General features: G+C 46.4%; 1 protein-coding gene across 1 annotated transcript in view; it reads right to left on the bottom strand.

Moving 5' to 3' along the window:
* The window catches only part of RASGEF1A (RasGEF domain family member 1A), an 84,014-nt gene extending 63,156 nt beyond the window's left edge, over window positions 1–20,858 (bottom strand). The window contains exon 1 of the mRNA XM_086922419.1: window positions 20,530–20,858. Coding sequence (XP_086778545.1) covers window positions 20,530–20,535 — 6 coding nt within the window. The 5' untranslated portion in view covers window positions 20,536–20,858. The remainder of the gene's footprint in view (window positions 1–20,529) is intronic.
* Window positions 20,859–23,962: the final 3,104 nt, after the last annotated feature.

Genomic DNA, 23,962 nt, shown 5'->3' with positions numbered 1-23,962 from the left:
CTCAAGGCGCTTGTACGAATACCGCTGTGGAACCCATCCTGGCTTTCCCTGTGAGGTATGCACTCCTGGGCACCCCCAAGGTGGAGACCAGGCATCCTTAGCGTTGTGGGGGCCGTTGGAGATTAAGCAAGCTATTGCCCAGAGTTGCAGAGTGGGACCCATGATTAGAATAGGCACAGAGGCGAGAATTATCAGGTCCGTGGAATTTTGAGCCCAAGACCCGCCGAGGCGGGGAATTGAACCCTGGTCCTGGGCTAGACCTCTGCATCATAGTCTGCTGCTCTAACCAGTGAGCCACACTTCTCCACTATCGCCTATACTATGTGGTACTCCCTCCAGCATCCATAGTAACAGTTGTGTGTCGGGAGGCCGCAGTAAGAACCGTCATTGTTTCTCCACAGCATTGAACATAATTAGTGCTACATGGACATGGTGGGGGCGGGAGCAGAGAACGCCATCAATTAAGTGAGTAGCTTGGGGAACAGCACGGATGAGCGGTCCCGCAAGGCTGATGAGCGCATCTTAACATTGTACACAACAATTTTTTAGAAATACACAGAGGCCTAGTGCTTCATCAAAGTTCTTAATCATATTAGTGCACGTTGTACGAAATTTCCTCTCAAAAGGTGGCCACAAATTGCACACCAACTTTTTGTGAACGGAAAGGAATTTTACAAATCGACCTATGCAATGCTAGATCAGTTCACAATATTCTGAATCGTAGTGAGTGAAATCCAATCTACGGCATCAATATTAATGAAGGTTCTCCACGTTTGGATGCCATCACAGGGAAGGTGGCTTGTTGCGGGCGGCAGACCATCTGTCTGATGGCATTTAAAAAAATATATATATATATATATAAACGCTGCCCGTTTTCCTTAAAGGTATCAGGGTGGTATTTAAAAAGAAATGGTTTTGATTGAGAGTTGGTAGTTGTCCTATGGACCACTGCATGCATTTCAATATATTTGTTTCCTTGAACATTCACAAAGTGGACCGACCCCTGCCCATTTGCGAATGGGTTACCACCTCCTTTGAAGTGTTCATAAAATGTCAATGTTTTGCAACTAAAACATAGATACATATTATAACAAAATTACTATTTGGAAGGGACGCCCTAAACGCGCCCTTTCGGAATATTATTTGTTATACGTTTCAAACAATTTTCCTATTCAGTAACAAGTTAAAGAATAACTAAATGGTTTTAGTATATAACTAATAGACTTTTCTTCGCCCAAAACCCTCGGATTTTGCAAATTGTAGGTGTTGCAACCACAAAATAATTTTTCATCGTGCCCTTAGTTTTTTTGACTGCTATTGGAACTCATTCATGTTCAGTTTATGTAAATCGTGAAGACCATGCAAATTCCACAATAAGGTGACCTCTTCATCAGGTTCACAATGCTCACGTGCTATTGACCCCAAAATAGCTCACAGTGAGCCATGCATGAATCAAGGATAAGCTATTGCAGGGATCTCAGCTCATTTTGTACAACATCCTAGTGTAACACACCTACGAAACTGAGGCTCCATTACACAGATGACCTAATCCATGACAAACTCCTGCAGCAGTCCCACTCAGCACAGCAGGAAGTAAAAAGCAAAGCAGGATTGGGTTATTGTAGGGCAGCGTTTCCTGAATATATGGCTTAAACATTGCACAATGATGCTCAACGGCTGCAGCTACTTGGTGCAGCGGCAGGCTTGAGGCTTCCCCGTGCAGGCAGGGTGAAGCACGCAAGCTGTATTGTGGTTGCCACGCCGTCACAAGATGTGCTCCTGTATTTGCCCAGGGAGCGGTTGCTGAACTGAGCCAAAGTCAACTCCACTGCGAGACGTCGTGGGCGAGAAGGACGGTGTAAACACACATTGTTGCATTCTTGTAGCTTCGGGCTCAACTTCCTCATCCCTTGCCTCATGCCACGTCCAATTGCTTCAAGCCTTCAAGCGATGCAGACATTACCCAGAAACCACCGCAGATGAGGAAGACCAGGTGACATCTGTTGGATATTGTAAGAACAAGCATCATACTGAAGACCAACACTTCGAGCACCTGGTTGCAGCTGACATAAATCCATGTGTAGAGCAAAGAGAAATTCCACTCTCAAGAGAGCCCAGCTGCCTCGTGAAGGCAGTAGCCTTGTGACGCCAAGCACTGCCAGTGTGATGCAAAACGACGTCCTGTTACCCAGAACCAAATTATGTGCCCTTAAAATAGCCATAATCTGCCATGCTGAAACCGTGTGAAAGTGTGCCCATGCTTTCCTCAAACCCTGTGAAAGTGTGCCCATGGTTTCCTCAAACTATGTGTATGTGTGCCCATGCTTCCATCAAACCCTGTGGTGAAAGTGTGCCCATGGTTTCCCCAAACCATGTGAAAGTGTGCCCATGGTTTCCTCAAACTATGTGTATGTGTGCCCATGCTTTCCTCAAACCCTGTGAAAGAAAGTGTGCCCATGCTTTCCTCAAACCCTGTGAAAGTGTGCCCATGGTTTCCTCAAACTATGTGTATGTGTGCCCATGCTTCCATCAAACCCTGTGGTGAAAGTGTGCCCATGGTTTCCCCAAACCATGTGAAAGTGTGCCCATGGTTTCCTCAAACTATGTGTATGTGTGCCCATGCTTTCCTCAAACCCTGTGAAAGTGTGCCTATGGTTTCCCCAAACCCTGTGTAAGAGTTCCCATGGTTTCCTCAAACCCTGTGAAAGTGTGCCTATGGTTTCCCCAAACCCTGTGTAAGAGTTCCCATGGTTTCCTCAAACCCTGTGAAAGTGTGCCTATGGTTTCCCCAAACCCTGTGTAAGAGTTCCCATGGTTTCCTCAAACCCTGTGAAAGTGTGCCTATGGTTTCCTCATACCCTGTGTACGTGTGCCCAAGGTTGCCTCAAACCCTGTGAAAGTGCGCCTGTGGTTTCCTCAAACCCTTTGCTAGTGCCTGCACCTGAGAAAAGATCTACTTCTGCTCTGAACCAGGTGTTCAGGTGTATAAATGCGGTCATCGGAACCACGGCAATGTACAACTAGATTAGCACCTTTGGGCCTTTATGCGCAAGCCTGTGAGGTCTGCACTCCATCGACACGCTTATACATGCATGTTGGTGCATGTACCCATTCACAGGTCCTTTTAGCGAGTAGAAGCCTGGCAACATTTCCTACTGCACGGCCATACACAGATGCTACGGTAATAGTTTCTATTTGTGGAGGGAAACACATTTACAGGAGAGGCAAAAAAAAAGCCTTCGAAAAAAAAATGAACACATTTCTAGGACTGAATCGGGAGACCTAACAATGGCGCAGTTGGAAAGGCCGAATTAATTTGCACTGAGTCGACAAAAGCTCCTGACGTATTTCAGAGTTAAAGGTCCCAATTACAACTAAGAGCGCTGACACCAACATGAGGCATGCACGTCAGGTTTCACCTCTGCCCTATCTGGAAGGCAGGAACCGCGGGCTCTGTGCCAAAGAACAAATCACAGCTATTTGTGGTAAAAAAAATCTAAGGCTCCGAACCACGCCTTCCTATTTTGCTTGTAAACAACCCTTAATTGTCATTTATCCTGCCTTCAAAGAAAATACAAAATTACAGGTTTTACGTACCAATTACAAAATACGCCATGGCAAAACTGTCTACACAAACGAGCAGCACTGCATGCTTGTTGTACTGTGCTATGTCCTTACCAAAAAACACCACCATTTGCAAATTATTCCTACCAGAAAAGCAGCTGGTCCCCACATTCCATGCCAAAAAAAATGTAAAGCCCATCATTATTCTTGGCATGCGCATTTCACCACACGGCTATTTCCGAATAAGAGGGGTGGTCTGATGTGACCTATGCCCTTTGCTCTAAGGATTCTAGCAACACTCTGAGTTAAGCCCATCTCGTTAGACCTTCCATCTCACCCATCAATCACCCAAAATGTTCAACCACAACTCAATGAATGGGACACATTGACTGACGAGAGGAAGAGAACCAATCACACATCACCAGCTGACTAGACCTCCAGTCTTCAAGAGTTACACAGGGGCGCATAACACAAGCACGTCAGTAGCGGATGGTGGTCTGGCAGAGGGGTCAGGCTCAGCAGGGAAACACAGGGCCTTGTCCCCGGTGGAGAAAAGCCAGCAAGAAATGAAATCCTGGTGCAAGACTCACCAGTGGTGTCACGGGCAACTAGAGTGTTACGGGTAGGAGGGAGCAAAAGTATAATTCCACTGGGGTGACAGCAATATGTATAATCCTTTAATGAAATATGTTTACGAGTATGCAAGTGGTGACAATTCAGTGCCAAAATTACAGTAATTCTATAGAAAAATACGGCGAGAACTCCTAAGGCCATTTGAGTCTTGTTAAAAATAAAATCGTCAGAAAGTGAATTTGAGAGTTCTCTCTGATCGCCGTTCCCCCGGTATTTATTTTGCTGACTTGCCGCCATGTTTTTGTTTTATATCCCGAGACTTTGAGAACAATGGCAGTCATTAGGGCCGCGCACGCGTGACCAATTTTCCCTAACTTCCATTCTTGGCAAAGGAGCGTAGCTCTGCATGGCATTCTCCGATGTGACCGATTACATAAGTTGTTACATGAGCGACTTGTTGGGAACACGGAGTAAGAAGGCGGTACGCACAAGTGGAACAGAACAGAGGGAGGGGTGCGGGCGTCAGACAAGCCCCGGTTGGCAGAATTCCAGGGTCGCCCCTCCCTTTGTGCTGTTCCACTTGTCCTTACCCTGTTCATAAGCACCCACGTGACTGTAACCCTCTCACCAAGGCTTTCTGGCAGACAGCTGACAGTATGTCATCAGGCCCCGGCTCCAGGGGCACAGTACATGAGTCACCAGACTCATGGCTCAGTAACTTGACGCCCACCACTGACATCTGGGGTGATCTGATGCTCTCGAGATCAGAGTCCTTGCAGGCCAGAGTCATGCCTTCCACCATTGGAAGTCCGTAAATTAAGTTATCATTAAACTGGGTAATAGTAACATCAGGTATTTACATAGATCAATAAGAAGCGCTAAGCAGGAAAAAAAAAGTTATTACGGGCGGTTGATTTTTCACCTCCACAAAGTCTTGTGAATTTTGTGAAATTTGGCTAACATTGTCGCAAGAGTCTGGTTCATGCAGCAAATTTCTTGTGGGAGCCATTTTCTCTTCAAACCAGGCTCCTTCTGGAGTTCAGATGAAGAAGTAATCTGCATTTTCTTAAACAGCTCAATAGATCTATCCTAATTGACATCACATCAAATCTACAAGAACAGTATACATTTTTTTCTTTACTGGGGGTAAATTCTCTAGTTGTATAAAAAAAAAATTGCCTGTGCATTTTTCTTTGCAGGCTAAGAACTAATTACAAAAAATAACCGTTCATCTCATTTATTAAGTTCGCTAATAACAAGCGGCGCACAAATCTAGTTCCGCGCAGTTTCAAAACTGAAGATGAAGAAAGCAATAAAAGAATGTGGGGAAAGTATAAAGGTGGAGATGGGGTTGTGGAGAGAAGAACACCATTCTTCATATCACTGCTTTAAGCCCATGTAGAGTAGAGCTCCCACCTCTGGAGGCCACTACGTCCAGTACCATTGAGTCCAGTTCGCAAGGTCACACCAAGAGTTCTCAAGGAATAACAGAGTTTCAGTCTAGAGTATTGTGTCCATTTCCGGGGAGTTGGGGCACATCTACAGTACTGCAATAGGTTCCCAAGTGGAGTGTTGAGTCCATTTCTGAAGGCCCTACCTGGGTTACTGTACATTGGTTCTGCCGGCCACCTCTCTAGAAAGATCTAGGCAGATTGAGGGAAATCCAGAGGCGGGTAGCCAAAATGGCCGATGACTTAGCTCATCAGTGCAGGAGGAAAGGATCACAAGCCATTGAACTTCCAACTTCCAACTGCAAAGTGAAGAAACTGTAAAAGGTAGTGCTTTTTTTTTTTTAAACACAGGTGTTCATGAAGCAGAAACTAAGACATCAGGATAAATAATACCAGCATATGCAGGGTATCCATCCTATCCTTTCTTCGGGTTGGTACAGAGCGGAAGACACCAGGGACATAGTCATCAGTGGTGCATTGGCACCAGGAAGAAGGGAGCCAAGGGGTCCACTGCACCCTGATTAATATTTAGTTTTTCTACCCAACTAGGCGGTTGAGCGGTGGCATTTTCCTTGCTAGCACTATGACCCACTGCTGCACCACTGGAGGACAACTCCAAGTACACTACATCGCTATACAGTAATGCTGTCAGAATGCACCACCTCTGCCTAGATTCGCTCTGATTGCATCGAAGCCTTCAACAATATAGAGTACACAACTGCCTTCTGGATAGGGGTTTGCAACCCACACATTACACACGTCTACCTAAGACAAGTAGATTCCAAGATATTGGTCCTGGCATCTGACAAGGACCTTCTACTCCGGCTGGAACGTTCCAGCCAAGTCCAAAAGCTTGAAGAAACAAAAAAACTATTGACTTTGTGCAGTAGAAAGTGCGATATCGGATTCCATTGATTTAAAGATTTTTTAGGGGAACATGCAGAAGCGAGTCCCCCAGACTATGAATCTTGTGACTTCTCTTTAAAGTACCCTTGGGCATCTGTAAAGTTAATTCTAAGGATTTTCAGCACTGTGGACAGCTCCGGCGGCATGTTGGCTTCTGAATAATGGGGCAGCATTGGCCCCAAGTTTCCTACAACTGTACCAGGAGACAGCCCCACGAAGACATCTGAAGCACCGACTTGTCCCCCTGCCTTGACATTAGATTATGGGAAATCCGAAACTTTAAGGGCTTGAAACTTGAGCATACCACTGTTCTCAAAGTTTATTTTGTGTCTTTATTACAGTGATATTTATTTTCAAGTAGTAATCCTGGCTCCACATGTATGTACATAATTGTGTCACCCTATATCCGACTCCACTGTCAGATGACTTGCCATAGACCAAGTCTTGGGTGGTCAACCAACACCAAGGAGAAATGAAGATGGTTTGAGGCTCATTGGGCCATCCCAGAGAAAGGAACCAACAGCAGTAGGCAACACAAGAGTCTCACCTTTGGTAATGACAGGAAATCCTGAGAGAGATCAGAAAATCCTCACAACAGATCTCCAGTCCTTCCTGGTCATAAGGAAAAGACCACGATGTCTTAGCTGGCTGTAAGTGAAAAGAGCAATTCTACCAAAGAGGCAAAATTGGAAGTGGCCGTGCTGTCCTACAAGGACATGGTGAAAGTAGTTGATGTTATCCAGTTATACTGGAAACTGGAAATGATGCGCTAACTGGAGGCAATCCAACAATAATCACAAATGACAGTGTATTTCTCCAGCTTTGTTTCTTGATGTGATAATTGTTTTAATATGTTTTTTTATAGCAATGGTTTTAATTAACTAAGCTAAATAAATAAACTAAACAATAATCACAACGTGCTGACTTTCATATTCCAGTTTGGTATGCACCAGTTGGCAAAATGGAAAATGTATATTATATGCTAAGGGTCATACTTGAAACTGGCAGTGATCATTCAGTTAGGCATACTTGTAACAGGCCATGATGTGTTAATGACCCCATCATTTGTTAACTGGGCCAAATGGAAAATGACATGGAAAAAATGTTTTAAAAAAATATATTAAAAGAATAGCCTGCAAGTAGCTGTTGTTTGATACTGGAGTTTTTTTTCGTGTTTTTTAGTTAAAGGCGCTAAAATGGGCGCTGGGACTCATATTGCGCTAAAACATAGTGCCAAATGCTGGTTTCACATAATGAAGTGTAATTTTGCATAATTTGTCTGATCCTTAGTATAATTACGTAAAAGCAAATTACGCAAAAGCCACACACCCCTACAATTGACCATAATGTGCTAAGCGGACAATTAAAATTAGCCACGATGTATTATTTAAGATGGGATCGTCAATGGCATGTTAATTAGACATAATGGGAAGAGGCGCGGATGTTTCAGTTTATTTATGGCACCCATTCGCTGGAGGCACAAACGAATTAAATATGTGTTGCAATGTAACACTGCAATGTAATACTGCACCATTAAAAGATTTTAATCAGTTTATAAACCAGCCACCCTTTGTCATTTTGATTTCCAATGGACATATAAAAATCCATTCATATAGTTCCAGCTTTGACAACCAGGAAATGAAACTCGAACAACCCCTCTGCCTAGGTGAAGAGAGAGCAGCGGATAAAGAGCCTTCAATATTCATAGGAGAGACGAAGGTGGTTCTGGAAAACACGGATTCGCTGGCTTTGCTCCTTCAATGGCAATTTACACCGTCAATTCGATTTGGCAGCTGGAAACAGGCAGCTCTGACATCTAAAATGTAATTATCTGCGTGACACGCCAGGGACCTGCTTAGCAAGGATCATGCTAGCGGGGAAGCAAGGGTCGGAATACAGGGGGCTGTGGAGGAGGGGAGGGGTGGAAGGACGTGTGAGGAGATGCAAACACCGGCACGTGCTGCTATGTCGGTTCCGAAAGAGCGACGGGCAGTTCTGTGGGGGACGAAAACTGCTGGTCAGCCCACCGAGAGAGAGCGTGGTGCGAGGGAGAGGCTGGGTTAAAAGCACAGGTGGCAATTAAGGGTCGTGCCCCCTTTGTACCTTTGGCCGTGGCCCTGCTACCCCTGGCCTCAGGGCATTAAAGCGGCAGCAGGAAAACAAAGCACACTTCTTGCAGAGCCACGTTTGTATTTTGAAGTTCAGACTCCGTGTCCCTCTTCTAACCCCGGAGAATAATAATATAAACAAAAAAAAACAGACAGGAGCCTGTAAAAGAGCGACAGGTGCGGAAAATTAAATAGTCAATAGTGTGATCAGGGGTCAAAGAGTTTGTGATGTCAACTCCGCCATCCCTGGCTCATTGATCTATCAATGTCAATAACCAGAACTTGCCCCAAAGGACAAGTACTGAATCGTTCCAACGTACTCACCTTCAAAACGACAGTGCAAGACCTTCCAGTCTCTAACACTCCAGCCAAACCTCTTCTGGGAAACAACTAAATACTACTATCCCTTCAATACCCAACCCACCAACCTCTTGAAACCTTCCCTTCAACACACAGGTCTTTCAGATAACTAGAATCCTTTCATTGGTTCAATAATCAAACCTACTGGCCTTCAAGAAACAACTCGAGACCTTCCTGTCCCTTCAACAGTCCAGCAACATTTCTTCTGGGAACCAACTTAGGACTCTCATCCTGTCAATACTCCAAACAACCAAATCCTTGAAACAACTAAAGACTATCATCATGTCAATACTCCAACCAACCAGCTTCTTGAAACAACTAAAGACTATTATCATGTCAATACTCCAACAAAGCAAAATCATTTCTGATGAACAAGTTTTTACCCTAGGCCATCACATCTGTATCTATTGAGTGTAACCATACCTGTGACTCTTTCTATGATGCCTGATCTTTTCATTGCGGACTACCTTTGAAAACAAGCTTAATAATTTGTGTATTCTCAAGGCTCTTTACTTCATTCATATATATGATCATTTTACTTGGTTCAATTATACCCTACCATCCCTTCATGTAAAGGGCTCTGAAACCCACTAGGCTCATGTTCGCGCTACACAAAACATTATGAATAAATACAAAAAATACAAAAATTTGAAAAAATAAAAAATCATTGAACAACCAAAAAGTATCATCCTTTCAATACTCCAACCAAGCAGCCTAGTCAAAGAACTAAAGACTTTCATTCATTCAATACTGCAACCAGCCAACCTCTTGAAACAACTAAAGACCATCATCCTGTCAATACTCCAGTGAAGCTGCCTCTTCAAACAACTGTGGACTATCATACTTTCAATAGTCCAGTCAACAAGCCTTTTGGAAACAACAGAAGACTCCTCATTCCCTCTAACAATCTAAAATACAGGCGTTTCATAAATAACTCAAACCCTACAATAATCCACCTACCGGCTTTCAAGAAACAACCGAAGACCTTCTTGTCCTTTCAAAACTCCAAACCTAATGGCCTCTTGGAAAAAACTACAAACTTTATCATCCCACCAGTACTACAACATACTGGGCTTAAAAAAAAAAAAGAGGACTCACAGCCTCCCATGCACTCTATATTCCAACCTACGGGCATCTCAGACACTATACACTACTACGAAACGCAAACTCTAGGCCCCTCAGAAACAACTTCAGACCGTCCCGTCTTTTCAATATTCCGACCGATCAATAGCTTTAAACAGCATGAGACCCTCTCATCCCTTCAACACTCCAACCAAGCAGTCCCTCAAACAAGGCAAGACTGCAAACCAATAGCCAGGTACGAGCCAGGTGTGCGACTTGGCTCTAAGAGCCTGTGCTAGAGCAGATGCAGGAAAATGTTTAAACAACAGTTGATGGACAGAATGCAGAACAATGTCATACACCCACCTCAGTACAGAGAAGGGCCTAAATCCATCGTTTTTATTCTCACAATGCCATTCCAGTTTGAACCCAGCCATATGCAAATCAGTCTTGACCATGTGCCTCATGGCATAAACTGTTTTTGCATTTGCCACCCCGAGTGGGAAGGGAATGCCCAGACATGGGTCCCGTGCTCTCCATGCCACTGGAATCAAGCTATCCTGGCTGAAGAGGGGTGTAACCCTAAAACAGGTCCTGGGATGCTTGTTTTCGGTCCAGGGAGGACCTGAATTGGCAGTTCGGTCTGGACTGTTCCCATGAGGCACAGGGTGAAGACTGATTTGCATATGGCCAGGCCCCCTCGCCTTCGCATATTGAAGTTGGTTGTAGTCGGAAGGAAAATATAGAGTCAATCGGAGGTTTAAGAGCTTCTGTGGGGAGACTGGAGATATTTAGAAAAAAATGTAGACGGTCCTCATATACAGTGTGACCTGACCAGACGAGTACCGGAGCAGTGAGAGGATTACCGTTTGTGGGGACACAGGAGAGAGAGCCGCGAGGAGACCAGTCCCAGCCCAACATCCTTGGTCCAGCGCCAGCAGCACTTCTCTGCCGCCAGTCGCGCCGCCGCTCCGGGACTACAGTTCCCGTGAGCCTTTGCGGCGGCGCGTTCCCTGACGCGCTCAACGCGACAGGAGGGGCTTCAAAGGAAGCAAGCCCTCGGCGGAGCAGGGGGTCCTGACCTGACCAGACGAGTACCGGAGCAGTGAGAGGATTACCGTTTGTGGGGACACAGGAGAGAGAGCCGCGAGGAGACCAGTCCCAGCCCAACATCCTTGGTCCAGCGCCAGCAGCACTTCTCTGCCGCCAGTCGCGCCGCCGCTCCGGGACTACAGTTCCCGTGAGCCTTTGCGGCGGCGCGTTCCCTGACGCGCTCAACGCGACAGGAGGGGCTTCAAAGGAAGCAAGCCACCCGCGTCGCGGGACGCGAGCGGGACGCCCAGGCGAAGCCCGGGCAAAGGGCGGGCCCTCTGAGGCCCTCAGAGGCACGAGGAGGCCAGGCGAGGCCTCACCCTTTCATCTGCATCAAGGTACTGTGTTAATCCTTTGTAACATTTTAGTGCCATTTCACGCTGGGACACACAAGGCCTGTATCATTACAGATACCGTCGTTTAGTCACATCGGCTCTCTTCTAGGCTAATTTCGGCTGAAGACGAGTCGTTGGTAAGTTGTCATACATTTTGAAAAGGCAATGGGAAAAAAACGGTTACCAGCACAGGCGGTGACAGTGAACACTATAGACTCATACATGGTACAAGTGGTAAATGACATCAATAATAAGCGAAGGCAATCCCTTGGACTTAGTCAGTCACCCATTATGCCTCCTGAAAGCCCATCCACAAGTGTACTTAGCGCTGGGGCATCTGACATACTGCAAGTGAACCCCGCAATACAACTCACAGACCTGACCATTCACTCTAATGGTTGTGAGGACATCAATAACGCCGATGATAATCTTCAAACTGTCAGAGAAGACCCAGTAGATCTATCATTAAACATCATTAACGATCCAAATCACCAGTCATCTAGCACGGAAGTAGAACCTCAATCACCGCGGCCAGCAACACGGGCGGTCAGAGCCTGCCGCAAATCTACATCTAAACGGGGGGGGAAACATCCTGGCAGGAAAAAGGCCTCCACCCCACCTCCAAAGCGGCTAGGGAAACAGGCTGACTTTGATATCGTGATTGACTCTGGAAGCAACAATGGTGATGATCTCTTTAATAGAATCCAGGAAATGATGGACATTAAAATCAAGACCATAATTAAACCCCTGATAGGGAAGCTGGATAAATTAACATCTGAGGTCAAAAAACTGGGTACTGCCCATAGCAAATTGGCGGAAGAGATGGAAAACTTGTCTTCTCTCGTCTCAAACTTGATACCTATTAACGAGGAGAACACCCCAAATGCAAGTAACCCATTATCTACTCATCAGGATTCTTTGCTCCCACCCTCCTCATTACCAATCTCACTGCCCGCTATTGGTCAAGCCGTAGATGCAGTAGACCCCGGCACCAGCACAACCCCAGCCCCCAGGGGGATCCAGCAGGAGGATATTTCTGCCGAATTTATCCTGGAAGCCTCACCGGTCGTTCTGGTTTTGGCAAATGTCCCTACCTTAGCTGAAGGCAAAACAGAGTCCAATCTGGATTTAAAAGACAAGGCGCTGTATTGGCTCACTAATAATATGCATATGTCAGCCCAAGGTTACGATAAGTTGGCAGGAGATATCGTTATGTCCAGGAGGGTATCCTGGATAGGAAGTAAGCCCAAAAAGTTCACAGGGGATTGTGTCATTCTAAACTTCGCTAACGCGGAGGTCCTTCCAGATGTTCTGAATAATGTCTTCCCGCCCCAACGACGCAGAGGATCCATAGTGCCTCTCACTCTCAAATTCTTTTATGATAAGACAAAATTTCGTACCTTACCTAACCCTAATGGCTATAATAGATACACCACTAGGAATAATTGGAGAGACGCCGCCAGACCCCGACACCCGAATGATTGGCTCCAGCCCACAGCCTATCAGGACTTTGGAAAAATTTTTCGCCCAACAGACCTGAACACCAGGTCTGCCCTGGGGCGTGAACCAAGAGGTAGTGTTTGGGATGGGGGCTTGCCGGGCGAGGTTCGCAACACATGGGGTTTTAGGCAAGCTCAGTGGCAGAGAAACGCTCAGTTACCGCATTACCCCAACACTCCTCTACTTACATGGAACCCACTACAACATGGCCAGGGCCAGGTGGCTACTCCGTTTGACTGGGGTGTTAGCACAGGTAACAGGTTCGCCCCTTTATCGGATCTTAACATATGTGATTGACTTGATACAGATCTTAGGCAAACCAGGGAGGCACCAAATGAGTCACCACCAGTAAGTGATGCTTTGGTTTTACAACACTCAGTCGGAATAGTCCCGGCAGTTCCAATTATTCAAAAACCATCATCGCCCGCTCCATGCAAGATCATAAGCTGGAACGTAGCAGGGACAAATGCAAAACGTCAGGACAAAGCCTGGTTGAGCTTTGTCTCAGAACATCATATCATCGCCTTTCAAGAAACGTGGGACACTTCAAACAGCTTTTGGCTGGATGGGTTCTCTAGTTTTGTTAAACCTGCAAGACCCAGCAGAGCGGGTAGAGCCAAAGGCGGCCTGGCGCTTCTATTTTCATTAGCCTTAAAAGGTACCTACAGGCAGATTAGTTCTGAATCTGACAATATCCTGATAGTCGAGAGGGTGATAAACAAAGAATGCAGGACACTGTTTGTTAATTTTTACAATTCCGGGAATAGTGACTACAGCGGCCGCAACATTGCTACTTTGGAAAATATTTTAAATTCAGTCTCACAAGATATCGATTTTTCTTTTGAGTTAATTCTCTTAGGCGATTTTAACATTCATCCATGTGGTTCTGCCTGCAAGGGTAGAGAAGTTGACGAGGCTGATGAGGCAGCCACACGTGGACCCCATTTCGAACATTCCGCCGAGGGGCAGGAGCTCGAGGAGCTCTTGGCCTTTTTCGATCTACACGAACCGGACTGTGGGCAGAGAAATCCAACCTTTAACGGAGCTCATCAGGGAACAGTGATTGATTACATTTTTGTTTCACCAGGCATCTTGCAGCGGTTTATGGCCTATCGCACAGTCCCTACAATCCATAGTGATCACAATCCAGTCCTGCTCGAAGTGGCATGGGGAGCTCATTTGGGGCCACCACCAGCAAAGCACAAACCTACCCATCCCCTGAGGTCTACAGACCAAGCCAGACGCATCAAGTGGGCTAAAGTCATCCCGGAAAACTTTTATGAAAAGTGTTATCCTAAAATAAAAGCACACGTGGAGCAGTGCAGAGATCCGGGTCCCCAAAGGCATAAAATCATTGCAGCTTACGAGGCAATTTGTGATCAGGTCTCGAAGGACTTACTTGTTAAACCAATCCAGGGTATTGATGGACACAAGCGCTGGTTCGACCATGCATGCTCCAAAGCTCACAGGGAATTATTGGCGGCCCTTAAATCTGTGCCTAGGGTCAAAGAGGACATTGTGCGCTTAAGGAAAGCCTACAAAGCGGCCATAAAGCACCGCAAAGATAATATCAAACACGAAACATGGGAGAATCTCCTATCGGCAGCTGTTTTGAAAGACAGTAGGAGATTTTGGGAAATAATCAAACAGCCTTTATTCCTGGACGATACCAACGACCCCATGGACTGCGTGATCACTGATGAGTCTTGGTTGTCCTTCTTTGAAAAAGTATACGGGGGTGAGGACGAAGGAACAAAGAAAGACTCACTGTCGTACAGCGATGGTCACCATATCACCTTCAACCCCCAAGAAGTGGAAAAAGCTCTGCTGGCAACCACAAAAAATAAGGCTCCTGGGCCAGACGGGGTACCTGCAGACTTCTTCTTGTTCTCACCTAAACTCTGGGCTGAGGTCCTGACAAACGTATTTAACGCGGTGAACGGAAATTTAGCTCCCACCTCATGGGCTCAATCCATCATCGTCCCCATTTTTAAAAACAAAGGCCGGCGGGACGACCCAGCATTTTATAGGCCAATATCCCTCCTGGACTCAACTGTAAAAATCTTGGGTCGAGTACTTCTAGCAAGACTGAGGGAGAATGTTGAGGCCCGCGGGGGGCTGTCTGAATTACAATACGGTTTCAGGGAGAGGAAAGGGACTATTGAGCAATGTTGCAACCTGCACCTACTCATCTCCAAGTACACAGTCGCCAAGGAGGGCTCCGTATTCCTCGCCTTCATGGATCTCTCGTCGGCGTTTGATCTTGTAAATAGATCAAAACTGTGGGCGATTCTATTAGAGTTGGGTATTGACAAAGCTTTGGTTTCATTCATGGCCGCATTGCACCGGGAACTATTTGCCGCAGTGCGTGTCTCAACCAATGGCAGGTGCACCTCCATGTTCAAATCTTTAAAGGGGGTAAGGCAAGGGTGTATCCTGGCCCCAACACTATTCACCCTGTACATTAATGGCCTAGGAGAACATCTGCGTGGTCAGGACGCGGACGTTCCGCGCGCAGGAGACGTGCAAATACCGGCACTCCTGTATGCGGACGACGCGGTGCTGATCGCTCGTACTGGCGTCGGATTGCAGCACCTATTGGACGCCTTCGGCTCCTTTATGGACAATTTGGACTTGAAAGTGAATGTGTCCAAATCTCACACGATGGTCATGGGGAGGGAGTGCACAAAAAAACGTCATAAATCATTCTTTTGTAATGGGGTCCCCGTCTCGAAAGTCACTATGTTCCCCTACTTGGGAGTCTTGTTCGATAATAAGGGAACATGGGGGCCGCAGGTAACAGCTAAAAGATTGGCGGTAACCAGGTCTTCCTTAGCGATCCTTGGCTTTGCGGGTAAGCTGGGGGCAAGGCCAATGGAAGCCCTTTTAAAGATCTATAGGTGCAAGTCTGTGGCCATAGCCCTTTATGGATCTCCGTTATGGGGTTATGTTAACCTCGAGCCTATCCAGAGAGCGGAGAATAAATTTATTAGATCTCTCCTCTCCCTACCACAGTCAGCCCCAACTTACTCAATACATCAGGAGGTGGGCTTACCCTACCTGTCGGATCTATTAAACCTAGCGCCGCTGACCTTATGGCTGAAAATGTGGTTGAACGACGATCTCCCTTTGAACCATACCATCTTGAAAGATGTACTCTCCCTAGATAAATCTAAGAGCATCCCATGGCTGTCCTACTTAGAGAAGTCATTCACTGATTTAGACCGTCCAGAACTTTTCTTATGTCCAGAAAAAATTAAGGCATCAGATATTTCCCTCATAAAAAAGGCATTTATGGAAAAGAAGGCAGCTAGTCGAGAGGATGTTGAAATATTGAAGCCCGCAGTGAGGGCACATAATCTCCTGGTCAGCGCTCCCTTACTCGCCCCTTATCTTAGCTTTGTTACACATCCCTACCACAGGTTTTTATTAACAAAGTTCAGGTTTAACCTGATACATTTTTATCTGGGTTCTTTTAAGAAATGGCAGAAGCCAGAGTTAGCACCACCGTGTAGCTGCGATGACTTTTCGGTGCAGGACACAATGCACATCGTCATGTTCTGTTCCCACTATCAGGAGCCGAGGAAAAAATATTTGCTCCCCATTTTGAGAGAAGCAGGGTTTACTCAGGTGCGCCCGGCGCTGCTCTATCTACAGCTTGCGTCAAACCCACATTCAACATTTTGTATTGCTAACTTTTTAGTGGCCGCAGCAAGGGCGAAAGCTGCTGGTAAAATTTCGCCTTCTTAAATCAATGTATATAGTACTTTTTTAAACACTTAACTGTATATATGTATTTTTTATGCCATGTGTTTTTTATTGTTTATGTTTCTTTGTATGACTTGGTTAAAGTCGAATAAAGATATCTTGACTGACTGACATATGGCCAGGTCTAAACTGGGGTGGCATGGTGAGCAAAAGAATGATGGATTTAACCCAGATCTCTTGACTGGGAGGTGAATGTTTTGATTTGTTCTGCATTTCCATCCATCAATTGTGAATATTTTGCATGAAAATGTTTGCCATGTAATTTGTGCAACAAAGATCATTAAAAACAGGACGCCTCTTCAAAATGTAAACAAGTGTATTGCTTTAACATTCAGAAGTGTTTGAAAGTACTACATCAGAGCATAATCACTGCATTGAGAGGCATTTATTAAAAGCAATAGGTTGAACTTAGTTTCAACTTTGAAATAGGCACAGGGGAGATTAAGTGATTTGCCCAGAAACACAGAATGTTGAGCCGACGCCCAGACTCAAACCTGGTTCACCAATTCCAAAGATGGCAGCTCTGGCCATTACGCCACATCAAATTATTTGGTAAAGCAAGTAAGACTGGTTTGGGCCCAGATTATCTGGTTTCACCCTGTCCAGTTAAGCTACTAGATGGGTACCCCTTTCAATCTCCTATTTTACATAAAAGTTTGTTTTACCTTAAATTTTTGGTGCATGAGGATATATGGCGGGTGGCTAGCAGAAGTCGCATGAAAGCTTGCTTCACTGTAGCAGACTCAAGGTTCCAAGAGGATCTCGAGCTGAGCCAGAGCTAGGAATCTGGCTTGAGCTTTCAGTGATTTGCCAACCTCTCCATCCCTTCAACACTCCAACCAACCGATCACTTGAAACGGCTGGAGACTGTCCCATCGCTCCAGTTCTCTAACCTAGCAGCTGTGAGCAAGAGAACTGTTCTTCTATTACGCCAACACAACAACCTTTAAACACAGCCCCCCAGTCTACACTCCCTACGTGCCTAGCTGCCTCATCATTACCATATTGTTGCCTTCAGTGGTAAAGTTACCCCTCGGGGAGGATTATTTGGCACCACAAAAGAGTGTATAGGTGCTACACACATTCATCTTAACAAGGCACTGATGCCTGTCCCTGTGCACAAACGAGTCCATAAAACGCTACACACGTCAGCCTCGCAGAAGGGGCCTGGTCACACATTCCAGGGATCACTGTGTTATGTTATGTTAGTATGAATTTGTAGAGCGCACGTTCACCCCAGGGTTTCTTGGCGCTGTGTGCCGCTGGGGAACCCGTCCTGGCTTTCCCTGTGAGATGGTCCCTATTGGGCATCCCCAAGGTGAAGCTAGGCATCCCCGGCAGCGAGGGGCCGTTGTGGAGATTAAGCAAGCTATTGCCCAGAGTTGCAGCGTGGGACCCATGGTTAGAGAGGCACCGAGGCGAGATTTATCGAGCCCGCTGACATTGGTTCCATACCCTGCCGCGTCGGAAATTGAACCCTGGTCCCGGTCCGACTTATGCTTCTGGGTTTGCCGCCTCTAACCGGTGAACCACACTTCTCCACTGTGAACACAGCTTTATATTTTTCAGTCCTTTACGAAACAAGTCAGCAGAGATGAATGGTTTAATTAACATTTCACTTCAGAGTGCTTACAGACAGGTGCTCTGGAGAGGGCAAAGAAGCATACACCAAGCTATGGCCCTGCAGCGCAGTTGTGTCTTGCACCAATGGGTATGTCCACCCAAATCACATTCACCATCCGATACTGACCACAACATATGGAACGGAGCATTAAAAAAAAAAAAAAAAAAAAAAAAAGTTCATGTTTAAGACCTGTGTTTTTTAAGAACGCTGAACCGAACTTGAATATCAATATCAGGATAGCTACATTATTACCCACTGTTCTTGATCAATCAGAGACAGGAGCCCGTATTGCATTTTGAAATCACGCGGACATTCTAAAGGCACATGGAAATCAACGAGAGATCCGCACACCTGGTTTTCCACAACCCAAACTTGTATACAGCACTTGGGTAGCGTGCGCGCGCTTGAAGTTCCTCGTGACAGCAATCACAGAGAGTGAGGAAAGGGAAACGGGTTGCATTATAATAGAATACAAACACTTTGGACCCATTGATTATAACATGACAGAACGTAACTGCTAGGCACGTTTGTAAGGGGTCGCCGCCCGTATTTTTGACACGATAATTAGTTCTGGAGCTGCAACAAGAATGGGTTATGGGAGCCTCATGTTTGACTACCACAAACATTTTATTTGCAAAGCATGGTTTTGGAGACTCGCTATTTTTACGAATTTACCCAAACGTTCTCACTGCGCTTGGATAAAACATAACGGCCTCTCGAAATATTTCATCGCTCGAAAATTCTGACAACAGAAAACCCTGCAGAGGGAAGGGGTTAGTTAGAAGGCGTACCCAGAAAAATACCCACAAGCATAACATCAAACAGTAGTGGAACCTCCTTGAATGATGACAGCACTCCAACTACAATGCAAGGAAAAAAGGAACCCGTCGTTTATGATGTCAAGGAAACGGCAATGGGGGGTTTCTAGTTGTCAGGCGTCACAGAAACATTTTAACCAGAAGCGTAGCCAGCGCGCCATAGTGCAAGGACAGAAGCGGCCCTGGTGTTTGAAATACAACACACAGTAATAATCTGTGTTCAGTGGGCCCTTCGGTCCCTGGGCCCCGGTGCCACTGCACCTGCTGCACCCACGGAAGCTACGCCCTGATTTGCATTGCAAGCACAGTGGGTACAAGCGCCGCGCACTCTTACAATAAAAACAATCTAAAAGCACAGTTAAGTGGGTAGAATGTCCTCGTGTTATGGCATCACAGAAACATTTTAACTGCACAAGGATGGAGCAAAACACACTCGAACCGTACACTGAAGGAGACGGAGAAAGAATGCTCCCATAGCCGAGCCGCAAGAGTTTCGTGACAGCAGCACACAAACAAGGAAGACAGCCGATCAGATAAGCCGCACGTGCCTTCTGAAACCACAAACCGAAATATCTGACCTGCACGGGAAGTACCCGAGAGGCGCTGCGCATTCTACTTTCAACAAACAAGTTACAATGAAGAGCCGGGAAGAGAGACGCCCTCCTCACCTTGGCCACCAGGGGGAGCCCTGTAGACTCTAAAGAAGCCCGCCAGCCTCGCTATCTACTTCTTTCGTATGATGTGAATGTGAACCCCTCTCGGGTTCCCGCCTACCAGCGGGGCCAGTGGAAAGGGAAAGTCGCGCCACCTACTTATTTCAAACAGAAACCGCAGCCCCCGCCCGGGAAAACTGTCAGACAAGCCGGCCCCGGCTCTCCTCTGGAATAGAACCGTTGTCCCTCATACATGAGGGGGCAGCCTGCTCTTGGATGAGGATGTGATATAGAACGACGGGAAGACTCAAGGAAGACTCACTTTTCAACTAAGCCCAGCCCCCCTGAATTATATCCATATTTGTTGTTTTACTAACAATACAAAAATAAATGCAAACTAATTTCTTCTGCCTACTTCAACACCCCACCCGCTGCAAAAATCACGCCCTGGGGGGGGGAAAAGTGGCAGAAATCAACAGGTGGATACACAGGGAGGAGGGGTATGAAGAACACACTGCAACGACTGACTAAAATACTAGATGGCGTGAGAGAGACTGACAGGTACCCACACTGAGCGCCCACAGCTCGTCGTGACATTTTGACGTCTTCTCTGCCCTCCCACACATTCTTTGAACCCTAGGAATTCCAATGTTCTCAACCCGCCCCGACGCCTTGTCAAAACCCCAAACAGCAGTATTGCAGGACAGAATCTCACCCTCATTTTGCGCACCAGGCGGCGCCTGTGGAACCGTGGGGTCCCCGTTGAGATCCACAGGTGGGGGCTTCAGAAGTCCAGTGCTTGCCCCCAGCAAGAATAAATATCCTTCGGTTCAAGCCAATGCAGCCCGCCCTCCGTGGGGGTGTTTATGTATGTCTCCACTGTACGGCGGGGGTGGTCTCCTGCGCCCTGCCCTGGGTGGTCCTGCTCCGACTCTGAACCCACAGGCTGCTGCAGCGCCTCTCTTTCCAGAGATCCAAGCGCTGCGGCTTTTGTATGCGCTCTGAATACTCCCGGCCGAAACACCGCCTCCTCCTTCCTGGGCCGGCGAAGACTCGCTCTGCAGGTTAAAGGCAGCCCTGCTCCCAGGCCACGCCCCCTTCGCTGGGCACGCCCCTTGCACTGAGCCCTCAGCGACCGAGAAGGAAACCCGGCTTATAAAGTGAACTGTAGCAGCCGAGCCCGCCAGTCGCAACCCAAGACGCCCCGACCATGTACAGTGCTTGTAGGAACACAGTGGCATTCTGGGAATTGTGGTTTCACTTTTTGCATTGCAAGTATGCACGTCTCGGAATGCTTAGGGGCTTATTTACAAGGCCCTTGGGCCACCTTGGCGTCATTTTAATAAAGTGGGGCAAGGGGGTTGTAAATCTGCCCCTAAGTGCTTTTGGCTAAAGTGATTTCATTTATTTAGTTTATATTGACCTCTGAGGAAGGTGTGACCATTTTTTTCTGTGAGGAGAGGGGCAAGCTCATTTTCATGTATCATTACGTTTTTTTTAATAAAGGTCAGGTCGCATTGAAATGTCTGGCTTCAGAGCGCTTTACAATATCGTATAAAAGCAAAAGACAGACAAATGATGTGTGGAATGCTGAACAAATCAAATATTCAGCCCCAGTCAAAAGATCTGGGTTAAATCCGTTGTTCTTTTTCTCACCATGCCACCCCACTTTGTACCCAGCCATATGCAAATCAGTCTTGACCTGCTCCTCATGGGAACAGTGCAGCCCGAACTGCCAAGTCAGGTCCTCCCACCCAGTGAGGCTGGGTTTAAACTGGATTGGAATGGTGGGCAAAAAAACAATGGATTTAGGCCCATTTATTTGTACTGGGGTGAATGATTGGTATTGTCTAGCATTCTGTCCATCAAATGTTCTTTTTGCATTTGTCACTCCGAGTGGGACGGTATGCCCAGACGTGGGACCCCTGCTCTCCATGCCACTGGATTCAAGCTAGCCTTGCTGATGAGGGGTGATACCCCGAAACATGTCCTAGGATGCTTGTTTCTGGTCCCGGGAAAACCTGGCTTGAGAGTTCGGACTGGACTGTTCCCATGGGGAGCATGGTAAAGACTGATTTGCATATGGCTGGGTTTAAACTGGAATGGCATGGTGAGCAAAAAAACGATGGATTTAGGCCCAGATCTGTGTAATGGGGGTGAATGTATGACATTGTTCAGCATTCAGTCAACTCAATTGTTTGTTTTGCATTTACAATATGGTATGGCATCGTAGAACTTTGAAGCATCACTTGGCATCAGGGTTCTTTCTGGGGTGAGGTGCTTGAACACCATCCCTTCTATGAAAGGACGTCAGAGATCTAACTTGGCGTGTTCCAATTTTCCTATGACTGTTTGTCAAAAAAACTTTTGCGGTACATGGGGGCATCAAAGCGCTTTACAAAAAGACAGTTTATAAGAGGGCTTCATAACACTAAAAGACATCAAAGGGCTTTATAGCATTGCTTAAAAGTGCTCTGTTGCACCAAGGCATCAGCCGGCTTTATGTAAATACTGGTTACCAGGGCGCTGTATAACTTTAAAGCAGTGCTTTAAATAGGCCGGTGCTGCCTGTTACTGCGTACCTGCACTTCTTTAATTGAGAGGCAGAGTACTCAGCACCTCTCCAATACATTTAATGGTTGGGTACCAGCACTTCTCAGGCGCAAACAAGTACTCGAAGCAGTGAGTACCTGCACTTCTATAGTTCCATTTAAAGCGCTGCCTGAAAGCGCATCCAAGGGATTCACCGCATAACAGGTTATTAGGCAGACTTATAATATGACAGGGCATTAAAGCGCACGATTGCTGGGTAAGGCATTAGAGTGGATTACAACTTAACACGACCCCCCGCCCCCCCCAACAAGCTTTCACCTCGAACCGCTACCAGCATCCAGCTGAAATGCCATGTGCACGGCCAGCTCGCCTTGCACGCCTTGCAGTTCGAAGGGCTCAGTTTTTTTCCCCAATAAATACATTCAGATCGATATATCAATTAGAACACTTTATAGCTTGGTAGAGCAGAAAAGTGTCTGAGAACGGCGCGATGTACTGAACCGCAGCTTCATCCCCGTTGACGCCCCCTCCGGGACCTCCAGCACGCCCCTCCCATTTCATGCCACAGGCACAGAGAGAGCATGCATGGTTCTCGATTCACCACAGCACGCGCAGCATCGTGTCTCCCCGAGTCCACCCACTGCACTTTCATCGCCTTCAGCTGCTGCGCGGCTGGTCCCGCGAGTATTTCCTATAACTTATTTTATTGCGCAGGGGGGGGGGTTCTACAGGTCTCGGAGACTCCGGCAGGCTTTCCTGGAACGGGAAACGTGGCGAGGTTGTTGTTTATGACTCTAATCTTGAGCCAGTCACTAGAGATTCTGAATTATGTTTCTGTCTGACTTCAACATGCTCAGGGAAATATAAGTGTGCCCCTTTTTAGAGGCGGGTGAGCCAGCAAATTTACAGGGAGAGCCCAGCCAGAGCCGAGCCAAGGGTCTGACTCGGATCTTAGAACCTGTGCACGAGCTGAGCCCTGACAATATTTGCTATGTAAATCATACAGCAATAACCGCGAAAAACAGGATAAAGTCTCTTCAAAATGTAATAAAAAGGAGCATTCCTTTACGTTTTGACACCAATGGGGCACATTATAGCACTCCAGTGAGAAAGTTCTTATCAAAAGTAGTAGTTTTATGCAACTGGTAGTCTAAACTCACATATTGGAAAGTGCTTTCATACAAAATAATGAAGAAAATAAAGTTTTGGTAAAATAAAATATTTACATAAGGTCACACAATTAAGGGAAGCTGCGATTTATCCGGGTTTTATTGTTCACTTTGTGCAAATTAGCTAGTAAAGGAGTATCTATTTGTTATGTTAAGGCTTTGTTTTTACCTTTCAGTGCATGTTTCTGTGGTTCTTAAAATATAGAACAAACTCGACCCAAAGGTATTGAAGCACTTTGCATAAGTACCAGTTACATTAAACAAGGTCGGAAGTATTGTTTACGGGCCTCAGGAGAGTAAGTGAACTGACCAGAATCACAGGATGTTGAGCCGAAGCCGAGAATCAAACCAGGTTCCCCAGTTTGCCACTCTGATCGTAACATCTTGGGTAGAGGGAGAGATCAATTTGCATGTATTTCTTCCCAA

Source organism: Lissotriton vulgaris, chromosome 5, assembly GCF_964263255.1.
Source record: "Lissotriton vulgaris chromosome 5, aLisVul1.2, whole genome shotgun sequence".
Lineage (NCBI taxonomy): Eukaryota > Metazoa > Chordata > Amphibia > Caudata > Salamandridae > Lissotriton > Lissotriton vulgaris.
Note: the sequence above shows the minus strand (reverse complement) of the source record. Positions and strands in the feature narration are given on the sequence as shown.